This window comes from Xenopus laevis, chromosome 5S (assembly GCF_017654675.1).
Source record: "Xenopus laevis strain J_2021 chromosome 5S, Xenopus_laevis_v10.1, whole genome shotgun sequence".
Lineage (NCBI taxonomy): Eukaryota > Metazoa > Chordata > Amphibia > Anura > Pipidae > Xenopus > Xenopus laevis.
The window spans coordinates 9,924,007-9,948,171 of NC_054380.1; the positions used below are offsets into that span (position 1 = coordinate 9,924,007).

Genomic DNA, 24,165 nt, shown 5'->3' on the forward strand with positions numbered 1-24,165 from the left:
TGTGTAGCCATGGGGGCAGCCATTCAAGCACAGGATACACAGTAGATAACAGATAAGTACTACTATAGTTTATATAAACAAGCTGCTGTGTAGCAATGGGGGCAGCCATTCAAAGGAGAAAAGGCTCAGGTTACACAGCAGATAAACTCTGTAGAACATAATGGTGTTATCCACTATTTATTCTGTGCCATATAGCCTTTTTCCAATTTCCGCCATTGCTACACAGCAGCTTGTTTATATGAACTATAATAGTGTTTCTGAAGCAAACAGATCAGTTTTACCAGTGCAGGGCAACATTACATGATATTTTCATTACTTTAAACACTTTCATCTTTTGGCATTACTGTTCATTTAAGCTTTAGTTCTCCTGTAACTTAAGGGCATATAAAGGCATAGTGTACTTATATATACACAAAGTATACTGGTCTTTATGTAATAAGCTTCTTAACTGTCATGTTGTTCTAGTTAACAGATTCAGGGGCACAGCCATCAAAAAAATAACATGATTTTGTACCTGAAATATTTAGCAAAATAGAGGTGTTTTGGGGGAACATATTTTTCTTGAAATGCCCAAAAAGACAACCAGATATCTGTCTGTCAAGTTTAAAAATCTGTTGTAGTGAAGACCACATGGACCGGTTATATTGTATTTTTTTCTCCTTCAGGTGGACTATGGAAATCTTCAAAACCTTGATAAATCTTGGGAGTCCTATGATTTTCAGTGCTCTGTTCAGGTTAGTACTGGGAAAAACATCTAGAACTGAGCTTGTCAGCGTCTTGCCATTCAGCTGAGAAACCCCTGGCAGCTATATACTCTAGAACAGAGGTTCCCACTACTCAGGGATCTAAGAGCATTGGTGGGGCCAATCTGAGTTAGAGTGAAAATTAGGGAGAATGGCCATTGTTTTCCTAGATACATCTTAAAGGTGGCCATAGATATAACAATTACAATCTTTCTTGGAAAAGATTTTTCCAAGAATGATCGTTGATTTCAATACACATCAGATATACATATAGAAACAATAGAATTCTACCTGTATCTGATGATTCAGCTCTAACAATGGCCGATGTTTGGGTGCCTTCAAAGGCATCGGATCAATATTTTCCAGCCAGCCCGATCGTTGAGCCGACCAATATCCAAGTCTTCTTCCGATATCGGTCAGCTCTTTTCCCACCATAAACGCTCCGAATATCGTACAAAAATGTGTTTCATACGATATTATCTGTGCGCCTATGGCCACCTTGAAGGTCATTTATGGTGGACATATGTAATTGCTGTCCTTGATGTTGTTGGAACTGTGGCTGAATGACGTACACACACATATGTTCTTATATTTCTACCATTTCATAAAAATAAGAATTTTGAACCTGCAATAAGGTCCTTGGCTTAAGGTTGGACTTTCAAGGGGGGTATGAGTTGAAAACTTTTGACAGCTACTGCTCTAGAACAGTAGTTCTCAACCCTTTCCTATTAAGCATAGTCAACTCCGAGGCCTCGCCGGTTACAATCATCCTGGCCAATTTGCAATTAGAGGCTGCATATATTACTGTAATACTATTATACAATTATAGATTTCCTTTGTCAGGGGATGCATGGTGAGCTATTAGGTAGGGGGGGTTGAAGGTGGGAGTCATATTTTATGAGGCAAGAGTCCAATATGCACTGGAGGAACAGATTGCTCTATGGAAATGAACATAGACAGTTGCTCTCATACCCATAACTTGCTTTTGTGTGGTTCTTACAGGCCAGTCCTTACCTCAACACTCACAGGAACAGCCCTTACGAGTTGCTCAGTGACATGCTACTGTACGAAGAGAAAAATGCTCAGGTATGGACAGCTCAGACATGGAGGCACCAATTGATTCCACCTGCTTGACCTCTGTTTTGAGGCCTTTATATGAAGACGGGTGCCCCATTAGCTCCATAGTGATGGGGGGATCCATTGTATGACATTAGCTGCTATAATTGTGCATCAAATGAACCCCAGTGGCTCCAGCAGGGGTGTCTGGGAAAACTAGAACTGGCATCAGCATAATGAAACCTTTGAACAACAGAGTAGGAAACGTTTCTTTCCTTGTCTTCCCAGCATTCAGTGCAAGCCAGTAACCGCATTGTTACCAGGGTAGGTTTATGGTGTGGTTTGTAATCTTGTTGCTGTTGTTTCTGTTTTTCTAGACAAGGATCTTTGGCTCAAATTTTACCTGCACAGATTTATCTCCATCTGACACCGTCCCAACCTCTGGTGAGTTGTTGAAAAAAAACAGGTCTAAATCTAAATCAAGTCTCTATAATAAATAGAAAACCTTAGTAGCCTATGGATGCACTCGTTTAATGATATGCTTTAGGAGCAGACATGTCTTTAGGGGAGTCTAAATAAGTAGGAATTAAAAAAACTCCCATCACCTCGAAAGTCAACCCTTGATAAATCTGCCCCTAAGTCTACTAGAAAATATTGTAAGCATTAATAGGGTCAGATTTATCAAGAGTCGATTTTCGAAAAAAAAAGTTATGCTCAAAGCTGTCAAATTCGATTAGGGAGTTATCCTATCGATTCGAGTTTTTTAAAAAATTGGAATTTTGTTTAAGGTCAAAACTCTCAAATTCAAATTGTGATTTATCCAAACTCGATTAGAATTCGAAATTCATGATTTATCATACTCTGGCCCTTTAAGAACTCGAATTCGACTCTTCGCCACCGAAAACCTGCCGAATTACTGTTTAAGGGAATGAAAGACGTGCAGGGATCATTTTGGAGATGTTTGCAGCCTTTCTGACATTAGATTTGAGCTTTTGGGTCGTTTAAAAAAAATTCGATTTTATTAATACATTTCGACTAGTAGAATTTCGAATTTATGGAAGCTCAAAAAAACCCACATGAATTCAAAATTCGACCCTTGATAAATGTGCCTCTAAATAAACCCAAAAGGCTGGTTTTGATTCCAGTAAGAATTAATTATTTCTTAGTTAAGGTACTGTGTTATTATTACAGAGAAAAAGGAAATCATTTTTAAAAATTTGGATTATTTGATTATAATGGTGTCTATGGGAGACGTAATTTTTCGTAATTCAGAGCTTCCTGGATAACAGGTTTCTCCCATACCTGTATATAAATATTATTGTATTTGCACTTCACTGCTCTGATAAACATGGAATAACATTAACTTGCTCCATAACTTTTTGCTCTAATTGGTATTTTTATTTTTTTTTCTGTATTTTGCTTCATTTGTATAAAACACTGAGATATTAACCAGACTTGGCATTTTTAGTTCACAGATTGAAGCCTGCAGATTTTAAGGTCATCGCTGCTTTGGGAGACTCCATTACTGTAAGCATTCATTTATCTTGGCACAATATGGGGCAGATTTACTAAGCTCGAGTAAAGAATTGGAATGAAAAAAAATTTGAATTTCAAAGTATTTTTTCGAGATCGAATTGTTTTGATCAAATAAAAATCCTTCGATCGATCGCTTAAAAACGTTCGAATCATTCAATTCTAAGGATTTTATCGTTCGATCAAAGTATTTCCGCTTAAGCCTTCAAATTCCATATTCGAAGGATTTAAGTTCGAGGGTCGAATTCGAGGGTTTTTTAACCCTTGAAATTCGACCCTTGATAAATCTGCCCCCAAATGTATTTAATTACCCCTAAAGGGAAGGACTAGAGGGTATAAATGATCCAATCGGTGTTATTTTGTTTAGTTAATGAAGCTGAAGTCAGAATATATGAATAGAATAGAATCTTGCTAGTGTCACTGTTTATTCTACTTAATACCATCACTTTTTCTTCAGTCCCTATTAAAAGACTAAAAGTTTTGTATAATAAATCTGCCAAAGATAATATAATTACTTTTACATTTTTTTTTCATTCAAGCTAAAAAAATGTTTTTAGCAATTAGAATTACGAGATCTTCATAAAACTGACAAATGTGGGGGCTTAATTAAAAAGATATATTTTCTTTGTTTTGGAACATTTAGACCAACATCTTATGAAATTTTGATCTCTACACCATTTCATATATGTGCCCCTAACAATTCAAGTGAATAGTGAGCAGTAAACGTTCTCTCTGGTGAACTGCGGTCAACTCTTATTTTTAATAAATACAGTATTTCATTTATGTTTCTAAGTGGAGTGGGAGATAAAATAAAACAAGAACAAACTGGAGACAGTAGAACAAGAGGGTAACTGAAGGGTTAGATGGCAACAATTAAAATAAATGAAGACAGTAGGTGACAGTAGAAGACAGTAGGGAAAGATGGGGACAATATGGCAGGATCGTAAAAAGAGGACAAGGTAGGTGACTTGAAACAAAGATGGAGACAGAAAGGTAAGATGGCAACAGTAGAAGAAGATAGAGACAGAAGGGCAAGATGCTGAAATTAGAAGAAGATGTAGACATTAGAGCAGGGGTCCCCAATCTTTTTTAACCGTGAGCCACAATCAAAAATAAAAAGAGCTGGGGAGCAACACAGACATGCAAAAACTTTCTGGGGTGCCAAATATGGACTGTGGTTGTCCCTATGTGGACTGACAGACTGCAGGAGACTCTGTTTGGCAGTACACCTGATTTTTATACAACCAAAACTTTCCTCCAAGCCTGGAATTCAAAAATAATCACCTGCTTTGAGGCCACTGAGAGCAACATCCAAGGGGTTGGTGAGTGTCATGTTGCTCGCGAGCTACTGGTTGGGGATCACCGTATTAGAGCAAGATGGAGACAGTAGAAAAATATGTCCATACATTCAGTTTAGATATTGCTCTATTTCTATCTAACAGGCTGGAAATGGAGCAGGTGCCGTGATCACTAATCCATTGGATGTAGTTACTGAGTACCGTGGTCTCTCCTGGAGGTCAGTAGGAATGTGTGTGATTAGATAGAAATGTTACATTTATCACAGCCTTCTGTTGTTTTCCATTCCTGGTCTGTCGGCACAGCTTCTGTATACAAAGCCTTCAAAATCCTTCAATCCTTAAATCCTTCAAAAACAATGAAACCCCCAAGAGACAAGAAGCCAATTCTACCTTTTCAATGGGAAAATCCATCATGACACTCAAAATTATAGTGAGCTATATATCAACACTCTCTTTCTAAAAAAAAGGCACCTAGTTAAATTTTTAACCCATCCTAAAATATTGGAACATTTTATAATGATCACATCCCCACAAAGGCAACCCATTTGAGGTCACTGTTAAAAATCTGTGGTTTCAGGAGTGAGACAGATTTAATAAAGGGCGAATTGTCGCCAGCGACCAATTCGCACACATCGCACCACTTCGCCAGGCGCAAATTTGCTACCACTACACTAATTCACTAAAATGCAAAGTTGCGTACTGGGTGCCGAACACTGGCGACTTTTCGCTAGCATTACTTCAACAGTGCAAGCGTTTCATAGCGAAGATACGCTAGAGTTCGTTTGTGCCTAGTGAAAATTTGCAAGTGATCTTGCGCTTATGTCAATTTACTTACGGCGGGTACGGGGTGTATGGATGTCTTTAATATAAATGTTGGTGCAGATGCTTGAAGTTACCACTTTTTATTATTACACATGTTTCGGGACCTTAATAAAGACAAGAGAGTTAATATAATGCCCTACACATGAGCCCACTGTAAAATGAATGTTCCATATGTTATGAAATGTCTGGAGAAAACCGCTTAACCAAAAAAGTCTGTTAGGACTTTTGCAAATAATCCCGCTTAAAAAAAGGAAAAGTCGCCAGCGTTTTTTTGAACTTTAATGCATTTTCGGCACACAGGATATGATGTAAGTGACAGAAGATTGAGGAAGTTGTAGCTTCTTTTTAGCACTTTGCCTGGTCTGAGATGGCGAAGTCATATCTGGCAAAAGAGGTAACGCTCAGTTAAATCCGCACGTTACTGAATTTGAGGAGTAACAACCATTTGCCAGAGAGAAAAGTCGCCTGGTGATAGAGTGCAAATGAACGCTACCGACAGTCTCTTTCGCTAGCGAATTGACGCCTGCGCCTGTTAGTGAATTGGCGATGTCCCTGCGGGTGGCAAAGTTGGCAAAAAGTCGCTAGTGTTGGTCATTTCGCCCGTTAGTAAATCTGCCCCACAGTGTCAGGTCCCCAGCTAGAGGATTATTTGCCCATTCCATTATAAACATTGTGAGACACTACTTTATGTGCCAGAAAGCAGAGATTTAGATTAGAGAACCAACTAAAATAACCCTATTTGTTCTTCTCTGTGACAGCATTGGTGGAGATTTGGAACTCAGCAATGTGACCACAATAGCAAGTAAGGGCTCCCTAATCTAAATACAGTATCAATCGCAGTCCATATATTTTCTAACTGAATGAATGTGCCTTGGAATCTGCCTAAATCCTACTTTGTGTTGTAGACATTCTCCGGCTGTACAACCCTAATATTGAAGGCTTCTCCACCGGAAGAGGATCCCACCACCTTCCCAATTCTAATCTGAACCGAGCTGTCCCAGGAGGCAACGCAGAGTACGTATAGAGATGTTACTAAAGGGTAGAGGAATGGGAACACTTTCCTGCTAATGTTGGGTAGATAATACTGGTGTGGATATAAGTTGGATTTAGGAAATTAGTTTTAGATTTAGTCTTGTTCAAGCATATTGGTGCTGTTTAAGCTGGTTGTTGCCTCAGTTAATGTTCACAATATTATTAACATTTAAATTCTGAAAATGTTATTATATGATTGGTTCTAGACCGGTGGTTGTTCAAACCCCACATGATGGTCCAACCTTCAGTCAGGCCTTCTCAAACGCTCATGAGTACAGATATAGGGAAATGTCAGTGTTTTAGTCCTTCAACCAAAGTTTCGAGAACATATAGGATTGCAATTACATATTAACCCAAAATCTCACCCTAACTAACCTTCAAGCTAAGCATTTAGGTGTATCTATGAGAGCAAATGTCCATTCTCCTCAATTCTCACCTTAAAGTAGAACTAAACCCTTAAACGGAATATGGTTTAAAATACCATATTCTACATACTGAACTTATTGCACGAGGCTAAAGTTTGAGCTTGTCAATAGCAGCAATGATCCAGGACTTCAAACTTGTCACAGGGGGTCACCATCTTGGAAAGTGTCTGTGACACTCACATGCTCAGTGGGCTCTGATTGGCTGTTGAGAAGCTAAGCTTAGGGCTCGTCACTAATTATGCAGCAGAAAATAAGCTCCCCTGTAATATAAGCTGATGCTACAGGTTTGCTGATTATTAAATTCTGATGCTAATTGCACTGGTTTCTGTGCTGCCATGTAGTAATTATCTGTATTAATTACTAATCAGCCTTATATTGTGACATTTCTATTCTATGTGTACTGTATATTGTGAGTGGGTCCCTAAGCTCAGTTAGTGACATCAGCACAGAGCATGTGCAGTGAATCAGCAGAAAAGAAGATGGGGAGCTACTGGGGCATCTTTGGAAACACAGATCTTTATTGCTAAAGGGCTGTGGTTGTCTTGGGCTGGTACAGAAGCCCAAAACATCATCTACAACAATTCAAGCTTCTTCTTTAGTTAAGCTTTAGTTCCCCTTTAACCAACCTCCATGCTATCTCTACTTGCTGCTGCTCCATGCTCCCCCATGAGGAACACTGCTCTAGTCTAACATTCTACTTTCTCTGGCCTGTGTGTTGCCTCCTCAAGGTTGAGGTCGGTGCAGACATCTCAGAGGCTTTCCACTGTTCATTCCTGTTTCTAGTCACGTCTCTCTTGCTTTGCAGAGATATGCTGGAGCAGTCTCAGTTACTTGTGCAAAGGATGAAGACGTCTTCGGTGAGTTGGACTAATAATGATGTCCGTACAGACACCAGGGGTGGTGGGCAATTCAGGACCCCACAAGGTTGAAACCTCCTCAATGAATGGAAGTGATCAGCCGCACCCCTCCCATACATTGCTGTGTCTGGTTCCATATTTCTTTGTCTTCTGCAAATGTGCAGTATATTGTTCTGTTATATATTTATCATTCTATGCATTCATTTGTATTATAGAAAATAAACATGGCCGAGGACTGGAAACTTCTGACTATATTTATTGGAGGAAATGATCTTTGTGGCATCTGTAATAACCCAGTAAGTGAAGGGATGATATAAGAGAATCTCTAAAGCATTAAACTTCTTTTGTATTTGTGTAATGAGTTTAATATGTGTTTAATACACCCACCTCTGCTAGCATAGATATCCCCTTGTACTGAGTTCAGTTCATGTACAGAGAGATACCGTAAAATAATTAGAATGACTAAGACAGCTGGGAGATGTAGTTTCCCCATTCCTGGCAGGACAATGTGGAATCATTATAGAATTCTCTAGTTATACATCTTTTATATTTGGATTCTTAGGGCCCGTCTTTGTCATATGATTGCAGAAACCATCTGATAGATGCGAGTCCCTCCTAATTACAGCCATTAGCATTCCAGCCTGTAATAAGAGCCACTTAGAGGCAGATTTATCAAGGGTCGAATTGAAAATTCAAAGTAAAAAAAAATCGAATTTCAAGCTATTTTTTGCGTACTTTGACTAGGGAATAGTCCAAATTCGAATATCGAAATTTATCATGTACTGTCTCTTTAAAACTTCGGCCATTCGCCATCTAAAACTTGCCGAATTGCTGTTTTAGCCTATGGGGGACCTCCATGAACATATTTGGAGTCAATTGGTGGACTTTGAAAAATCTAAGTTTTTTTTAAAATACTTTGAATCGAATATGATGTAACTTCGATTTGAACAATCAAACATAGCCTACTCACCCGCAAAAAAAAACTTTGATTTTTTTTAATACATTGAGGTTGGTCATTTTTTATTCGAAAAAAACTCCCATTATTTCGAAATTCGACCCTTGATAAATCTGCCCCCTAATGAGCAGCTCAGTGAAACCGTGGAAAACCAATTTTTTCCGCAAAGTACATCTTATCCTTTATTAATCTGAATGTCAGTTTGTATGATGGGGTGTCAGATAGCGATGGGCGAATTTGAGCGGTTTTGTTTTGCCGAAAAATTTGTGAATTTTTTGGAAAAAATGTGCCAGCATCCGTTTGATTTTTTTGACGCCGGCAAATTTTCGCTGGCAAATTTTCGCTGGCGAATTTTCACGAATTTATTCGCCAGCAGAGAATCGCGGGAATTTGCCACAAATTCGCGCCTGGCAAATAAATTCACCCATCACTAGTGTCGGACAGATGGCTAAAGCTGATCATACAGGGTAACTCAGTGTAAAGGATCTCCACCTGATTGCCCCCCAAATGATAGAACATATATGGCACTGACCAAACATTTGGCCCCTGGGCCAATAATGGGAAAACGCAGGGAGCAGTGTGGGTCATACACCCATCCCTAGCGAACCTTAATCAGTGAAGGTAAAACACACCTAGATATGAATATCTCACATAAACTACTTCTACAGTCCCTGCCTCACAGAGCTTGCAATCTAAATCTGTTACAGAGGATATAAGGGATCACAGTGACTTTCCAAACACACATAAATGACATTTTCATTTATTTGTCTCCCTCCAACAGATTTATTATTCTCCGGAAAATTATATTTATCGTATCCAAGAAGCCCTGGACTACTTGCAGGCTGAGGTAAGTACATGGATCATGTGTTGATGTTTAGTGGTTAAAAAATCCCTGTCTAGACCGAATTGGCAGTTTATTGGCCCATGTATGGGACCCTCCAACAGGCTTCCCCGGTCGGTATCTGGCCGAAAGTCGGGCAGATGTCGATCGGACGGAACTAAAAAACCCGTCGGATTACGGCCGCATCTGTTTGCGGATGCGTTCCTGCAATCCGCACGCCCATTACCCTTCATTTTGATCCAATGGTTTGGCCCTAGGACTCACGTTCGAATCAGCCCGATATCGTCCACCTCACAGTGGGCATATTGGGGGGAGATCGTTTGACGAAAAACTTACGGATCTCTCAGTGTATGGCCACCTTAACCCAGAGGGCTTTTTTTTTTTTTTTTTTTTTTTTACAGAAAAACCACCAGTCATGTTATTTTTTTACCCACAATTCAATATTGTTGGCCACAATTCCAGCATAATTTAGTGCCTAAAAAGTATTATTGATAGGAATGGCTTTTGTAATCGAAACAGCAGGGTCACTGTAATGATTATGGCACCAAGACTGGCCTGTCGGGATACCAAGGAATGTCCCAGTGGGCTCCTCCATATAACAAATCCCAACGTCACTCTTATTTCTACCATAAAGCTGATACTGACGCCATTTAGTGCATATTTATATCTAATAGCGCATAGAGGGGGCTCAAGTTGTCAGGTTCTCTGGGTGCCCACTCCTTTGTCGAAATTTGCCCCATTTGGCCACAGTGCCGTCACATTATAAACACTAATAATAATGATAATAATGATAATAACATATTTGATGTATGGCAGGTCCCGCGGTTGTTTGTCAATCTGGTGATTATTATGGATATAATGCCACTGAAAGAGCTTTATGATGATAAACGGACTCACTGCCCGCAGACTATCATGAGGTTTGACTTTTTATTAAAATATAGTAAATAGTTACCCTTTTATTTTCCTACAAACATTCACAAATACATATTGGCCTTGGGAAGGACAGGGGTGTAACGACAGGGGAGCAGATCCCACAGTTGCTGCAGCACTTGGGAAGGGCGAGACCCAGAAAAGTCCCTTGTTTCTCCTGCTGCCCCCCAGCCACTAGCTTTGCCGAAAAATTCTCAAAACGGCGAAAAAAATCGGGAAAAGGCAAAAAATTCACAAAACACATTGAAGTCAATGGGCGTCAAAATAATTTTGAGCGTCAATTTTAATACGTTCAAATGCATTCAAGTCAATGGGCGTCCGAATAATTTTGACATGCGTTGATTTTTCACCAGCTAATTTTTGCCGCAGTTTCACAAAAATATTTGTGGGTGGCGAAACATGGAAATTTGATGCAAAACCATGCCTGCCGAATTTATTCGCCCATCACTACTCACCACCAGCCCATACAAGGTTGTGCTTTCACCCATAAATATACTAATGGGGTTATTTGTCAAAGTCCGAATTTATCTCAATATTTTCTGAAAAAACTGAAACTAATTTTTCAAATTTTTTGCAATTTCCACCCAAAAACTCAGATTTTTTCGGATTTTTGCCCAAAAACCCCGAAAACCTCTGATTATTGCACGAAAACCCAGCGGAGATCAAAAAGATTTGGCCCTCTCCCATTGACTTATATGCAACCTTGGCAGGTCTGAGATGCCGGATTTTCAGATTCTGACTTTTTCCATCCTCGGGGTAAAGTAAATGCCGAATTATTTGTGATTTTTTTTTCCACTAAAAATCGGCATTTTATACTAAAAAAACACACATTTTTCGGGTTTTTGCCATTCGGAGTTTAGTAAATAACCCCCTTAGTGTGAAGGTCAATTTACTATCACAGAGGGTATATAGGGGCAAAAAGCCACTTTTGGTAACTGCAAGAGTCAAAATTCCAATCTTTAAATTGGAATTCCACCTTGTGGTGCAGAGAGCACAATTGCACTAGCGGCATCGTTGTGGCTGCAAAACAACCCTGGGGGTATGGGGCATATTTACTAAATTTGGATTTTCACCTCTTTTAATTTCATCTGAATTAGCCAGGTGTATTTTTACAACACAGCAACACTGTAGTGAGTATCTTCTGTACATTTCCTGTACTGTATGACTGTATGGAAAACCTAGAGGAAGGTGACCTACCCGTGTGGGTTACTTGTTACTAGGGATGCACCAAATCCACTTTTTTGGATTCGCCCGAAACCCACAAATCCTTGACAAAAGATTTGCCTGAATACCGAACCGAATCCGAACCATAATTTGCATATGCAAATTAGATGTGGGAAGGGGAAAACATTTTTTACTTCCTTGTTTTGTGACAAAAAGTCACGCAATTTCCCTCCCCGCCCCGGATTCGGTTCGGCCAGGCAGAAGGATTCGGCCGAATCCGAATCCTGCTGAAAAAGGCTGAATCCTGGCCGAATCCTGAACCAAATCCTGGATTCGGTGCATACCTACTTGTTACTCAGTAAATACTAAGGGGTAGATTTATCAAAGAGTGAAGTTAGAGATCTCCACAGTCCGCAGAGTGAAATTCCGCCTCTCTCCATTCATTTCCATAGGATTTTTAAAGGCATATTTATCAAAGGGTGATAGTGAAAGTTCACCATTTGATAAATACACCTTTAAAAATCCCATAGAAATGAATGGAGAGAGAGGTGGCATTTCACTCCGTGGACTGTGGAGATCTCTTACTCCACTCTTTGATAAATCTACGCCTAAGAGCATTGCTTTCCGTCTCTCTGCAGGGGACTGTGCCGCTGTATTGTAGAAAATGATCACAACTCTCTGCTTCTGGAGACCGTTAAACAACATAACAAGAAATATCAGGTACAGTATGTGATATCCGTCATTAGGGGATTGTGCACGAACATAACAGATTTTTTTCAGACCGGTTATATTTTTTCGAACAAAATACACTTTTTATAGGGACAACCGAACATTTAGGTGAGACTGAGCAAGAATCAAATAAGTGAAAGGAGATCAGATGTGTCGCAGGAATATTCAAGCAGAAAGCATTTTTTTCCAGCATGACCTGAAATGACACAAGACAATACATGGTGGGAATCTTTGTAATGGGAAGTTTATAGAAAGCAAGTGGCCATTACTTGTGCCCATCATGTAAGGGATGGCATGTGAGCAGCCTATAGCTTACTTGATAGACTCTAAATGCAGTATGTATATATATATGTTCAGAAAGTACCTGCACTCAATCCCTTCTGGTTTGTGGTGGGTGCTGGGTCAAGTTTATGACATATAATCTTCAAAAATGGATCCGCACTCCAAACGATTCGATCAAAGTGAATTTTATTAGATCACTCGCGTGATTGAATCGTTTGGAGTGCGGATCCATATATATATATATATATATATATATATATATATATATATATATATGCAGTGCTTGGTCAAAAGCAGCCATTAGTCTACAGCAAATCAGTCCAACATTAAAGGGATACTGTCATGGGAAAAACCATTTTTTTCAAAATGAATCAGTTAATAGTGCTGCTCCAGCAGAATTCTGCACTGAAATCCATTTCTCAAAAGAGCAAACAGATTTTTTTATATTCAATTTTAAAATCTGACATGGGGCTAGACATATTGTCAATTTCCCAGCTGCCCCAACTCATGTGACTTGGGGCAGCTGGGAAATTGACAAAATGTCTAGCCCCATGTCAGATTTCAAAATTGAATATAAAAAAATCTGTTTGCTCTTTGGAGAAATGGATTTCAGTGCAGAATTCTGCTGGAGCAGCACTATTAACTGATTCATTTTGAAACAAAAATTTTTTCCCATGACCGTATCCCTTTAACCTCTTCTTTCTTTCTTTATTCATTATTTGTGCCCATACACAGAGTCCTTACTAACCAACAACAGACCAATGACTATTTTTTTTTATTCTGTATCAGGAAATGACATATCGCTTAATTGAAACTGGGAGATATGATACCAAAGAGGACTTTGCCGTTGTTGTCCAGCCATTTTTCGAATACCTTGAAATACCCATAAATGCGGTAAATATATTATCCATATATTCATTTTACAGAGGTGTGGCCTGACGGCCTTTATTACTGGAGGGGCTTGGGGAGAATACAGACCTTTCATGCTCTGCTATTTATATGAAGTAAAGTAGTATATCACCCTTCAACTGTTGCTGAACTTCAGCTCCCAGGGAGGTAGATTATCTGACTCTGCCACAGCCTGAGCCTTGCACAGATAAGGGTCTGATCATGGCATGGTCTATTGAAGCTGCTCCAGGTTGGATCTGTACCCTCATGGTTGGCCAATAATAGTAGAATAGATCCAACTGATAACTCATAATTACTCATATCCAGGCATATATGGCCACTTCCAGGGGAACTGGAGAATGGCAAAGAAGTTGACTTGAATTTAACTAGAAATAACTAGAGATCTTTAATCATAGATTTATTTGTACACATAGGAAGGATTTCCCGACAGATCTTTTATGTCTCCAGACTGCTTTCATTTTGGTGAGAAAGGCCATGCCCAGAGTGCCAGAGCCCTATGGAAAAACATGGTGAGTTTGGCAGCTGCCACAGAGAATCCAAAGATCCCTTTTCTGTTCCTTCTTAAATGAGTTCTGAAATGCTATAGAGAATTTGTAGACCCCCTTTTTCTATTTTAGCTAAACATCACAGCATACACAATATATACATATATATCATCCAAAAATGCACTCACAACAAAAAATCCATTAGTTGCCCGGGTGCAAGCCAAAAATGTATAAGACCGCACTCAAGGGACTTATAAATCAATTCGCTATCATTTATTGCTGGCAGACATACTGACGTTCAGCCGAAACATTAGTTTGTTTGCCTACAATAAATGATAGCGAATTGATTTATAAGTCCTGTGAGTGCGGTCTGCTACACTTTTGGTTTGTACATATATATATAAATATATTTTTTTATTGATCAGGGCAGCACCTGCTTCAATGTTAGCCTCAGGTGTACGGCAAAAATTCCAAGATATATTAAATTAGACCAGCAACACCGAGATTTCTTGAGGTAGAAAATTAAAGTACAAAAAATGTATAAGGCTACACATGCACTCTTTAATACATTCCTTTTCTACCACAAGAATCTCTGTGTTGCTGGTCTTATATAATACTTATTTAACGTTACCAAAAGAAACAATCGCACTCCAAGGACTATTTCAATAACAACAAAAAAAAGTTGGGATTTATTTCAATGTTTTCAGATCCAGAAAGTGAACACGAGTGTCGGAGCCGAAACGTTGAAATAAATCACAACTTTTTTAAAAAGTCCTTGTAGTGCGGATGTTTCTTTTGGTAATGAATTAAGGTTATATTTGACCAGCACCCAGGCAGCTGTTGCTTACTGGTTTCAAGTGCACTAATATATATATATATTATGTTATATATAACAATCTGCAGAGTATCTGCATTCTGATGCCAGTCATCTTTGTCAACATTGGGGTGCACAGTTACAACTTTACACAAATCTTCAAACCGGCACGCCCTTATAATATTTGCGTTTTTATCCCCAGTACATCCTATAAAATTCCAAAGTTTCGGTCCTCATTAGAACCTTTCTCAAGGTTCAACGAATAGAGCCCAAGCGTTGATAATACATTTTTGGCTATATATACAAATATTTATGTTCCATAGATATAAGATTTGTGCATTTCTAGAAAATTGATTTGACGTAGCCTGTCTTTTTCTCAATCTCCCAAAGTTTGAACCAGTTGGTCAGAAAACAAGAGATCAGTCTCTAGCTGAAGATATTGGAATCCACTGTCCACCACAGGTATGGAAAAAGGCAACATTTATTTGGAGGGATCAACTGCTGTGGGGACTTGTGTCAAACAGTTTAAAATGGACGATATTAGGGATGCACCGAATCCACTATTTTGGATTCGGCCGAACCCCGGAATCCTTCTCTATAGATAAGGCCGCACACCGAACCGAATCCTAATTTGCATATGCAAATTATGGGTGGGATGGGGAAAGGATTCGTCTGAAATGGGAATCCTGCTGAAAAAGGCTGAATCCTGGCCGAATCACAAACCGAATCCTGCATCCCTAGACGCTATGGGCTCTTAACTGTGATACAGCAAGTTGCCTCTGCTATGGGCTACTAATTTGGATATATCAACTTGATACCCTTATGATTTGCTATCTGGGGAAAAAAGCAAAAGATTTGAAATATGGGCAGATAGTTAGACTATAGCAAGTTGACACTACCACCGGCTTCCAACTAAGGTAGGGCACTTTGGCTTCAATTATAGAGGGAAGACTAAAATACAGCAAGTTGGCTCAGATATGGGGTATAAGCCGAAATACATGCAGTGGTCACTAATATGAACTGGGATAGAGTTATCTGGTGTGTCTCTGGGCTGCTAATGATATATAAACTTGCTACTGCTCTGAAATACTCTGAAAATGCTCTGAAATACAACACATTGGGGCTCGTTTATTAACACTGGGCAAATTTGCCCATGGGCTGTTACCTATAGCAACCAATCAGTGATTAGCTTTTTAAGGCCAGCTGCAAGAAGAGCAATGAATGCAGCAATCTGATTGGTTGCTATAGGTAACAGCCCATGGGCAAATTTGCCCAGTGTTAATAAATGAGCCCCATTGTCTTCTGTGAGCTCCTGAATGTGATACATTGAGTTGCCGGTGCTCTAACTAACGTTCCCTATTGGCTTATTATCTCTAACATTTAATTACAAATCCTCCAGGGAATGGCAATGCCTAATGTACTAATTGTTTTACTCTCATTTGCTACTGAAGAGTGATCCCTTCGTGAAGACAGCGCAGAACAGTAACTACCTTTATCCGACCATTCCCCCTGATCCAGTGAGTACTTTCTGTCTTTCATAGTTGCCCATTTTATACTTCTTAAAAACAAATGACTTTACATATTTATTGTTAAAAGGATTTCTCTGCTTAAATACGATGGGTCTCATAAGTTGTGGTTGAGGTTTATAGACCCATTTTGGAGTCAGGGGTTGGGCTTTATCTTTGTAGAGCAGAGTCTCCTTTATGTTAAAGCCAAGCTCTGTCCGCAGGTATTGTACAATTCCTACTCCCTGACACTCAGAAGAACACAGAAAAGGCAGGGATGCAGTGAATACAGTCTAGCCTGTGTTGCTTTTATCAAGTTAATTTGTTTCTTACATTAATGATGAATGTTGTGCATTTTGAATGCTTTTGCTGCTGGGAAGTTTGCATTTCTCTCATTAATTTGTTGCATTTGTTCTAGACCCACGGGAGCAAACTCACATGCGCAGACAAAAGTCCCTCCAATCCAAAACCTACGTCAGGTGATGTCTCATTACATTGTTCATATGTTTAGCAAAGCTGGGCACACGTGTTATATAAATCCAGTCATTTCCTAATAAACTGTACCATCCCTGGTGCTTAAAGGGGAAGTAAAGTCTAAAGGATAGAAATGCTGTATTTTGTATAACATGAACTTACTGCACCACACGCCTAATCAAACAAATGATTAATGCTTTCAATTGGCCACAGGGGGTCACCATCTTGTAACTTTGCTAAACATCTTTGCAAGACTGTGCACATGCTCAGTGTGGTCTGGGCTGCTTAGGGATCCTAAATGATCAAAACAGCACAAGTCAAATAACATCTGCCAGAAGCCGATACAACAAGACTGATTAATAATCAGAATATACAGACTACACTGGGTCCTGTGTTGTCATGTAATCTAATGTGGATTTTATAGTTTTTGTATTGTTTAATACAAACGTTCTCCAACTCTGCAGAACCAGTGGCTGCAGTAAAATAATCCTCCAAATAGAATCCCAGTTTATCTGTTTAAATCTGGCTCCATGATCTTTGTCCCTGCAGCTGGAGTTGGAAACAGTAAAGGGGATGTAAAGGCAAAAATAAAATCCAATACAAATCTCTACACAGTCGCCGACTGCTCTACAGGGAAACAAACAAAGCTGCTTGAGTTCTGCATGGCTGGGAAGTAAGGCGGGGGCTCCCCCTGCTGTACATAAGTATGATTGTTTCCCTGCAGAGCAGTTAGGGACCGTCTGACAATTCCTATCCACAGCAGTAAATGAAGGGAGAATTTCACTGCATACAGTCAGGTTTTCTATAAACGGTACACATTTTTTACTTTTTCATTAAAGAAAGTAAAAATGGGATTTTATTTTTTTTTTCCATTTACATGCCCTTTAAGTGGGACCCGAGTCACATATGAATGCAGACCTGTCAACCCTCCCATATTTTTGGAGAGTTGAGTTTTTCATACCTGGGGTGGGGGGCAGGGGAGTATTAGGAAGCATTGTTTGGTTGGAATAGGTAGGGGCCTGGTATATTTGGGGGTGGTCTGGTTGGATGAGGGGTTGGTTAAAAGTCACCCAGTTTTCTATCCAGGAAAGTAGACATATCTGACATTGTGTATAGGTTCATCAGTCAAATATTTTGTCTGATCACCTATCAATTCTGGTCACTAAAGGAAAAGACGGTAGTAATTGTTGGATTTTTTGCTCAATTCTCATCTGCACATAAATGGAATGGCTGGAATTCTTTCAACTGATATTTTATTGTTATTGTTTTAGTTCACGCACTGAGACCTGCGGACGTGATGGTTGTGGCAGCCATCGGAGACTCCCTGACAGTAAGGAGATCAGTTTAAACTCCTCAAGCTGATAACCTGCAAATTAAGTTAAAATCAAATAATAATGGCTCCAGGAACTCTATGAGATTAGTTGGAGGCGCCATAGCCTGCAGCAACTGTTGCCATCAGAGCAAGTGCTTTATTCATGGGCCCTAAAGGGGATCATTTGTCACCCCTTAGTGCTCCAGCATGTGTACCCATGACATTGCTAAATGAGCAGTTTTATGTCTTAGGCACATTATTCTAGAATAACTTTTACATTCAGGTTCTACCACATTAGAAGGCATGTTTTAATCAGTTGGAAGAGCACTACAAAATATGGGTATTCATACAATTAATAGCTAAGGTTTAATTTATTCTTCCTATCACATATGATTTTATCATTTTCCCCTTCCCCCCTCGACCATGTCATATTACAGGGTGTCTGCCGGCTGCCTTTCCCATTGCCCATTGCTCCAGGATCTTTTTTTTGCTGAATTATCCACTTAAAATATATGACCCTGGACCTGGAGGACTGGAAGGATTTTTTTTTAATAATAACTTCATTTGTTAATTTATTGTAGGCTGGAAATGGTATTGGTTCCAAAACCAATGATGTCTTGGATGTGCTTAATATGTACAGAGGTTTATCTTGGAGGTAAGAACATAAAGAGATTAAAATGAGAATAAAATGCAACTAAGTTTGCACCAGGTTTAATTATTCATAACAACCAATCAGCAAGTAGCATTTACTGGTGATCTGTCTGAGGGCAAGAATATGGTTTGTTTCTATGGGTTATTAGACATGGTGTACACTTGCAACTTTATCACGTAACCCCATTAGTCTTATAATTGTTCTACTTGATGGTAATGATTTCTTTGACATTTCTTGGAATACTTTTGTGGTCCCCTGAAAAGAAAAATAGGGCAAGATGACAACAGCCGGGTCAGATGGATAGAATTGGGCAAAATGGAGGCAGTAGTGCAAGATTAAGACAGTAGAGCAAAATGGAAGCACTAGGATAATAAAGAGACAGCTGGACAAGATGGAAACAGTAGGACAAGTCAGAGACAGTAGGGCAAGATAGAGATACTAGGGCAAGATGGAAACAGTATTACAAGATAAAGCCACTAGGGCAAGATGGAAATAGTAGGGTAAGAAGGAAACAGAAGGAAACAGTAGGGCAAGATAGAGAAACTAGTCAAAGATGGAAACAATAGGACAAGATGAAACCATTAGGGTATGATAAAACAGTAGGATCACATGGAGACGGTAGAGCAAGATGGAAAAAGTAAAACAAAATGGAGACACTAGGACAATACAAGATGATGACAGTGGGATGTTAATATTATGACAAGGCTGATAAATCCCTCTGTTTATCTGTATTGCAGCATTGGTGGTGATTATACATTAGACCGTGTAACCACCCTGCCAAGTGAGTATCCTAAATGCAATCTATTGTATATTTACTGACTACCATAGCACATCATTTAGAGGGTGTCTGTAGATGTCCCTTCCTTTTGTCATCAAATTACATGTCAGGAGTGATAATTTTAAGATTTGAAGTCTAAAACTTTAGACTAGAATTTCCCCAAATTCTTCAGATGAACCTGTACTCTGTAATCCAACAGATTCCTTATATCTCAACAAGCCTTGTTCTTAGTACCCAGAAGATAAAATCAGATGTTCAAAGATACACCAAGTGGAATAGGACAATCTTCTGTATGTGTGTAACCAGATTGTATACACACCCAACTAATCAATCTGAAGTCTAATATGTTGGCTCTGCCAAAAGTTGGCCAGTCAATGGTGTAAGAGGGGCATGTTTGTACAACCTTCTCACAGCAGATATTTCCATTTACTGATCTTTTTTTGCCTCATCCATTCCCTGTAGATATACTGCGTGAGTTTAACCCGTTACTCACTGGATTCTCAACAGGAACAGGAAATAAAACTGTTCATAATTCCTTTCTAAATGAAGCTGTTCCAGGAGCCAAGGCCTTGTAAGTTTGTTTTCTTTAGCATCTAATATTCAGGTTTCATTCAGGAGCAGAACTACAGGCAGAGCTGTCTATAGAGGGGTTCAGATATGATGACCTGAGCTCTTCAGAGCTATAAAGGTGTAGTAGGTGGTATCATTAAGGCAAGATGGCTACAGTAGGACAGGCTGCTCAACCTGCAGAGTGTGGGATAAGTAGGATTTTTGGTGGTTACCCAATCATGAGGCCACAGTTGAGCATAGGTAAGTCAGTGTTCCATTGCATTTATACTGGTGCCAGTGATGTAGTTAGGCATCTACTGTAAGATCAATGTAGGTTGGAAGTGACAAGCCTTTTGATACACAATGGGACTCATTTATCAACACTGGCAAAATCTGCACTTGGGCAGTAACCCATAGTAACCAATGAGCAATACAAAAAAATTTATGGCCGCTTTAGGAAGAGCAATGAAAACAAAAATGTTATAAGTTACTTTGGATTACTGTACAAGTACAAATAGTGTCAGTGTTGATAAATAAATGACCCCGTTCCCATGCAACCATCTAGTTATTGAGTTGGCAGCTGGAGGAGAGATGACATAATAATAATAAGGGAGGAATATATACAAGAAAGATGTTCGTTGTCTTTGTATGGAGTCTTTATAGTCATGTGTTTGTACTTTCACACAACTATATACAGGTACTTTCAATTTGCTCCTCAGAGAACAGTTATGGGAGCAACATCTGCCCCCTCACATGCCAATAATTATGTTTTCTATGACAAGATGCCACAGTAGCTATATAAGGTATATTGATGACTTACTGATCTAAGACGGATCTCCAGAGTAGTAAAAATAAATCCTTCCTGGTCTATATAATAACCAGATTAATCTAAATTGCCTCTGATACATGGTTGAGGGGGCAGTTTGGGAGAATTACATACTATTAGGGAAGTCACCGTGCTTGAGGACAATTCGATTTGTTTAGGTGTTTTCTGGGAATAACAAACATATTAATCATTGTTATCTTTGTTTTAGTAATTTACCAGAACAAGTAAAGGCCCTGATTGCTCAACTTAAAGAAGACAAGGTATGAAAATAATGATGCCGAGCAAGTTAAAAGCCAACAAACTTCTTTAAAGGGGTCTCCAACTGGTGAATTTCTAGTGGCTGTTAAAAAATAACTCTCCTCTAACTGTCAAATGGCTGTGATTCAAATCCACAAGATATCTGCGTGTTGGAGAACCATGAAGGCCAATTAGGATGAATTTTGGGATGAGTGCTTATTTGTGCCCTGGGTACCCCTGGAACTATAGCAGGGTGACTGTTACCCCAATGTTTCTATATATCTGTAACCTTGTTATGAGCTAAGGGGGCCCAGTCTGAAGGCCAGTTAGGGGGAGATTTGGGGTGAGTGCTTATGTGTGTCCTGGGTACCCCTGGAACTATACCAGGGTGACTGTTACCCCAATGTTTCTATATATCTGTAACCTTGTTATGAGCTAAGGGGGCCCAGTCTGAAGGCCAGTTAGGGGGAGATTTGGGGTGAGTGCTTATTTGTGCCCTGGGTACCCCTGGAACTATAGCAGGGTGACTGTTACCCCAATGTTTCTATATATCTGTAACCTTGTTATGAGCTAAGGGGGCCCAGTCTGAAGGCCAGTTAGGGGGAGATTTGGGGTGAGTGCTTATTTGTACCCTGGGTACCCCTGGAACTATAGCAGGGTGACTGTTACCCCAATGTTTCTATATATCTGTAACCTTGTTATGAGCTAAGGGGGCCCAGTCTGAAGGCCAGTTAGGGGGAGATTTGGGGTGAGTGCTTATGTGTGTCCTGGGTACCCCTGGAACTATACCAGGGTTACTGTTACCCCAATGTTTCTATATATCTGTAACCTTGTTATGAGCTAAGGGGGCCCAGTCTGAAGGCCAGTTAGGGGGAGATTTGGGGTGAGTGCTTATTTGTGCCCTGGGTACCCCTGGAACTATAGCAGGGTGACTGTTACCCCAATGTTTCTATATATCTGTAACCTTGTTATGAGCTAAGGGGGCCCAGTCTGAAGGCCAGTTAGGGGGAGATTTGGGGTGAGTGCTTATTTGTACCCTGGGTACCCCTGGAACTATAGCAGGGTGACTGTTACCCCAATGTTTCTATATATCTGTAACCTTGTTATGAGCTAAGGGGGCCCAGTCTGAAGGCCAGTTAGGGGGAGATTTGGGGTGAGTGCTTATGTGTGTCCTGGGTACCCCTGGAACTATACCAGGGTGACTGTTACCCCAATGTTTCTATATATCTGTAACCTTGTTATGAGCTAAGGGGGCCCAGTCTGAAGGCCAGTTAGGGGGAGATTTGGGGTGAGTGCTTATTTGTGCCCTGGGTACCCCTGGAACTATAGCAGGGTGACTGTTACCCCAATGTTTCTATATATCTGTAACCTTGTTATGAGCTAAGGGGGCCCAGTCTGAAGGCCAGTTAGGGGGAGATTTGGGGTGAGTGCTTATTTGTACCCTGGGTACCCCTGGAACTATAGCAGGGTGACTGTTACCCCAATGTTTCTATATATCTGTAACCTTGTTATGAGCTAAGGGGGCCCAGTCTGAAGGCCAGTTAGGGGAGATTTGGGGTGAGTGCTTATGTGTGTCCTGGGTACCCCTGGAACTATACCAGGGTGACTGTTACCCCAATGTTTCTATATATCTGTAACCTTGTTATGAGCTAAGGGGGCCCAGTCTGAAGGCCAGTTAGGGGGAGATTTGGGGTGAGTGCTTATTTGTGCCCTGGGTACCCCTGGAACTATAGCAGGGTGACTGTTACCCCAATGTTTCTATATATCTGTAACCTTGTTATGAGCTAAGGGGGCCCAGTCTGAAGGCCAGTTAGGGGGAGATTTGGGGTGAGTGCTTATTTGTACCCTGGGTACCCCTGGAACTATAGCAGGGTGACTGTTACCCCAATGTTTCTATATATCTGTAACCTTGTTATGAGCTAAGGGGGCCCAGTCTGAAGACCAGTTAGGGGGAGATTTGGGGTGAGTGCTTATGTGTGTCCTGGGTACCCCTGGAACTATACCAGGGTGACTGTTACCCCAATGTTTCTATATATCTGTAACCTTGTTATGAGCTAAGGGGGCCCAGTCTGAAGGCCAGTTAGGGGGAGATTTGGGGTGAGTGCTTATTTGTGCCCTGGGTACCCCTGGAACTATAGCAGGGTGACTGTTACCCCAATGTTTCTATATATCTGTAACCTTGTTATGAGCTAAGGGGGCCCAGTCTGAAGGCCAGTTAGGGGGAGATTTGGGGTGAGTGCTTATTTGTACCCTGGGTACCCCTGGAACTATAGCAGGGTGACTGTTACCCCAATGTTTCTATATATCTGTAACCTTGTTATGAGCTAAGGGGGCCCAGTCTGAAGGCCAGTTAGGGGGAGATTTGGGGTGAGTGCTTATTTGTACCCTGGGTACCCCTGGAACTATAGCAGGGTGACTGTTACCCCAATGTTTCTATATATCTGTAACCTTGTTATGAGCTAAGGGGGCCCAGTCTGAAGGCCAGTTAGGGGGAGATTTGGGGTGAGTGCTTATTTGTACCCTGGGTACCCCTGGAACTATAGCAGGGTGACTGTTACCCCAATGTTTCTATATATCTGTAACCTTGTTATGAGCTAAGGGGGCCCAGTCTGAAGACCAGTTAGGGGGAGATTTGGGGTGAGTGCTTATGTGTGTCCTGGGTACCCCTGGAACTATACCAGGGTGACTGTTACCCCAATGTTTCTATATATCTGTAACCTTGTTATGAGCTAAGGGGGCCCAGTCTGAAGGCCAGTTAGGGGGAGATTTGGGGTGAGTGCTTATTTGTGCCCTGGGTACCCCTGGAACTATAGCAGGGTGACTGTTACCCCAATGTTTCTATATATCTGTAACCTTGTTATGAGCTAAGGGGGCCCAGTCTGAAGGCCAGTTAGGGGGAGATTTGGGGTGAGTGCTTATTTGTACCCTGGGTACCCCTGGAACTATAGCAGGGTGAC

General features: G+C 40.4%; 1 protein-coding gene across 1 annotated transcript in view; it reads left to right on the plus strand.

Annotated features, from left to right (window-relative positions):
* Positions 1–24,165, plus strand: part of LOC108717670 (phospholipase B1, membrane-associated) — a 78,990-nt gene that overhangs the window by 35,739 nt on the left and 19,086 nt on the right. Inside the window, exons 14-35 of the mRNA XM_018264906.2 lie at positions 666–734; positions 1,746–1,829; positions 2,177–2,243; positions 3,268–3,326; positions 4,775–4,848; positions 6,211–6,254; positions 6,358–6,466; positions 7,715–7,766; positions 7,982–8,062; positions 9,503–9,568; positions 10,379–10,479; positions 12,295–12,376; positions 13,457–13,561; positions 13,990–14,085; positions 15,266–15,337; positions 16,327–16,392; positions 16,799–16,859; positions 18,126–18,184; positions 18,748–18,821; positions 19,556–19,599; positions 20,059–20,167; positions 21,180–21,231. Coding sequence (XP_018120395.2) covers positions 666–734; positions 1,746–1,829; positions 2,177–2,243; positions 3,268–3,326; positions 4,775–4,848; positions 6,211–6,254; positions 6,358–6,466; positions 7,715–7,766; positions 7,982–8,062; positions 9,503–9,568; positions 10,379–10,479; positions 12,295–12,376; positions 13,457–13,561; positions 13,990–14,085; positions 15,266–15,337; positions 16,327–16,392; positions 16,799–16,859; positions 18,126–18,184; positions 18,748–18,821; positions 19,556–19,599; positions 20,059–20,167; positions 21,180–21,231 — 1,626 coding nt within the window. The remainder of the gene's footprint in view (positions 1–665; positions 735–1,745; positions 1,830–2,176; positions 2,244–3,267; positions 3,327–4,774; positions 4,849–6,210; positions 6,255–6,357; positions 6,467–7,714; positions 7,767–7,981; positions 8,063–9,502; positions 9,569–10,378; positions 10,480–12,294; positions 12,377–13,456; positions 13,562–13,989; positions 14,086–15,265; positions 15,338–16,326; positions 16,393–16,798; positions 16,860–18,125; positions 18,185–18,747; positions 18,822–19,555; positions 19,600–20,058; positions 20,168–21,179; positions 21,232–24,165) is intronic.